General features: G+C 37.0%; 1 protein-coding gene across 1 annotated transcript in view; it reads right to left on the bottom strand.

The window, feature by feature from the left end:
- Positions 1 to 359: 359 nt before the first annotated feature.
- Positions 360 to 3506, bottom strand: part of LOC130238836 (ATP-binding cassette sub-family C member 3-like) — a 64723-nt gene continuing 61576 nt past the window's right edge. The window contains 3 exon segments of the mRNA XM_056469952.1: positions 360 to 1462; positions 1875 to 2069; positions 2384 to 2550. Of these exon segments, the coding sequence (XP_056325927.1) occupies positions 1354 to 1462; positions 1875 to 2069; positions 2384 to 2550 (471 nt within the window). The 3' untranslated portion in view covers positions 360 to 1353.

The raw sequence follows: 3506 nt of genomic DNA, 5'->3' as shown, positions 1-3506 counted from the left end.
AGAGCTCCTCTATTCAAATAAAAAAGAAGAAAAAACAGCAAGTTCTGAAAGAGATCAAGCCTCAGCAAAGATAAGAAAAAGTCATGCAAATGTAACTCAAACATAACGTAACGCATAACTTTCCATAAAAAGTAACTAAGTAACGCAACTAGTATTTTTTTTTGAGCAGTAACTCAGTATTGTAATGCATTACTTTCCGTAATGTAACTTGTTACTTTTAGGGGAGTAACTCAATAATAAAATGCATTACTTTCCATAAAAAGTAACTAAGTAATAAAACTAGTAACTTCTGTTGAGTAATTCAATATTCAAATGCATTAATTATTACTTAATAAGTAATGTAACTAGTTACTTTTCGAGAGTAACTCATTATTGTTACAGATTACCTTCCATAAAAAGTAACTAAGTAACACAACTAGTTACTTTTTTGAGGAGTAACTCAATATTGTAACACATTAATTTCATAAAAAGTAAATAAGTAACGCAACATTACTTTTTTAGCAAGTAACTCAATGTAACTAAGTAATGCAACTAGCTATTGTTTTGGGAGTGTAACTCATTATTGTTACGGATTACTTTCCATAAAAATAACTGAGTAACGCAACTAGTTACTTTTTTTGGGGACTAACTCAATATTGTAACGCATAAATTTTCATAAAAAGTAAATAAGTAACGCAACTAGTTACTCTTTTAGGGAGTAACTCATTATTGTTACGGATTACATTCCATAAAAAGTAACTAAGTAATGCAACTAGTAACTTGTTTTGTTGAGTAACTCAAAATTCAAATGCATTAATTTCCATAAAAAGTAACTAAGTAATGTAACTAGTTACTTCTTTTGTTGAGTAACTTAATATTGTAACGCATTACTTTCCATTAAAAATACCTAACACAACTAGTTACTTTTTTGGGGGAGTAACTCATTGTTATGGATTACTTACCATAAATGTAACTAAGTAATGTAACTAGTTACTTCTTTTGTTGAGTAACTTAATATTGTAACGCATTACTTTCCATTAAAATAAGCAACACAACTGGTTACTTTTTTGGGGGAGTAACTTGTTATTGTTATAGATTACTTTCCATAAAAAGTAACTAAGTAACGCAACAAGTTACTCTATTAGGGAGAAACTCAATATTGTAACACATAAGTAACGCAACTGGTAACTTGTTTGGGGAGTAACTCAATATTGAAACGCATTACTTACCATAAATGTAACTAGTAATTTGTTTGATGAGTAACTCAACGTTGTGACGCATTACTTTGAAATGTAGGCTTCCCCAACACTGGTATATAATCGCAGACTGGCTCTGAGTGATTGTGAAGGCACTGCGGCTCCGCTCCGGCTGTTCTCAGGCCAGTCCCGCGTCTTTGGCCATGCCGAAAAACAGGCCTTTCTGATTGATCAGGTTAGTGGGAGTGTCGAACTCTGCGATCTGTCCCTTATCCAGAACCAGCACTCTGACAAACACAAGCACACAAACACTTCACTAAATAGTTCCAGTGCAATACATATATTGTTACCAATACTGTTATTGACCCTTGTGTGCTGTTGGGTCGTTTTCATCCATTCACAATCTGTGTTTTAGCAAATGGAATATGTGCTGACTAATCTTTTTCTGACAGATAATTTGGGGAAATGCTTTGAAAATTAATAAAACTCCATTGACTTCCATTATAATCACATTTATTGGCTGCACAGCCATGACAGCAGATAATCATGCATTTTTGAATGTTGCTGGTTTTCCCTGTTGGGACTAAGAGGGACGATCTGTCATGTTTACTGTTGATCATCAGTTACAACGCAAACAAAGCGTAGTGTCTGGCTTTTATATGAGAGTGTGTGTGTGTTAGTGTGTGTGTGTGCGCGCACCTGGTGTAGTCCATGATGGTGTTGAGTCTGTGTGCGATGGTAAAGACGGTGCAGTCCTGGAACTCTGTACGGATAGTGCTCTGAATCAGATCATCCGTCTCCAGATCCACTGCAGCCGTCGCTTCATCCAGAACCAGGATACGAGTCTTCCTGAGCAGAGCACGAGCCAAACACACCAGCTGCCTCTGACCCACACTATAGGAACACATATAGTACATTGATATTGGAGTCAATGATTGATTCAATGGTTCATTCATAACGACAGTCCCTTGTGTTTAAGTCTAAATGAATCATGCGTGTTGAACACATTGACTGATTCCACACTGAAAAAACATGTTCTTACTGAGAGTTTTGGTCTTGTTTTTAGTCCGAACATCTAAACATTCTTAAATCTAGAAGCATTTTCTAGACTAGCAGAACATATTGCTTTAAATCCTCCACAATATTCCAGACAAACCTGTCGATTATTGAGTTTTCCTAATCGCTGGAGGCTAAACTATAAGCCTCACCTGAGGTTTTCTCCTCCTTCTGAGCACTCCAGCTCCAGTTTGGCAGCCTGATTGGTGACGAACTTCTGCAGATGCGAGAGCTCCAGAGCTTTCCACACTTCCTCATCACTGTACCTCTCAAAAGGGTCCAGATTCATGCGCAGCGTCCCGGAGAACAGAACTGGCTCCTGAAACACACACACACACACACACGAGAGACAAACATTCATATTAAACTCACTCATAAATTACAGGACTCATGTGTTTATTGTAATGTAATGGTCATGAATCGAATCAGTGGCGCTGCATAGTCTGAGGGCCTCAGGATGAGTATGCAAATGCATCAACAAGGCATTTGCGCCCACAGAACTGCCGCTCACTGGATATTTCCTCTTTGTCGGAGCATTCTCTGTAAACCCTAGAGATGGTTGTGCGTGAAAATCCCAGTAGATCAGCAGTTTCTGAAATACTCAGAGCAGCCCGTCTGGCAGCAACAACCATGGCACGTTCAAAGTCACTTAAATCCCCTTTCTTCCCCATTCTGATGCTCGCTTTGACCTGCAGCAGATCGTCTCGACCATGTCTACATGCCTAAATGCAGTGAGCTGCTGCCATGTGATTGGCTGATTAGACATGTGCGTTAACCAGCAGTTGGACAGGTGTACCTAATAAAGTGGCCAGTGAGTGTGTGTGTGTATATATATTTATTTATTTATTTATTTTACTTTTTTTTGTAGAATTATATATATATTTATACATACAGCCGAAGACAAAATTATCAGTGCTTTTAATTATTTTTAAAATACTTTTCAATTGATGTTAAACAGATGAAGGATTGTTCCCTATCTTTTCCTATTGTTTATTTCCAAAGATAAAAGAAATCAGTTATTAGAAATGAGTTATTAAAACTATTATGCTAAACATCTTTATGTTAAATATTAGGTGGAAAATATGCATATTTATATGGTAAAATTATTGTAGCAGGGCTGTAAATGCATTAATTTCCCACACTTCAGCATTTCAGTTCCTGTTAAAAGGTGAAACGAGGTTAAGAACAGCTTTTACTGGAGCAAACAAAGCTCAGTGCTAATAATCTGGACAGCAGCTAACAGGTCATTAGCATTATGGAGCAGCGCAGGCTAAT

This window comes from Danio aesculapii, chromosome 12, assembly GCF_903798145.1.
Source record: "Danio aesculapii chromosome 12, fDanAes4.1, whole genome shotgun sequence".
NCBI lineage: Eukaryota > Metazoa > Chordata > Actinopteri > Cypriniformes > Danionidae > Danio > Danio aesculapii.
This window is presented reverse-complemented; position numbering and strand designations above follow the sequence as displayed.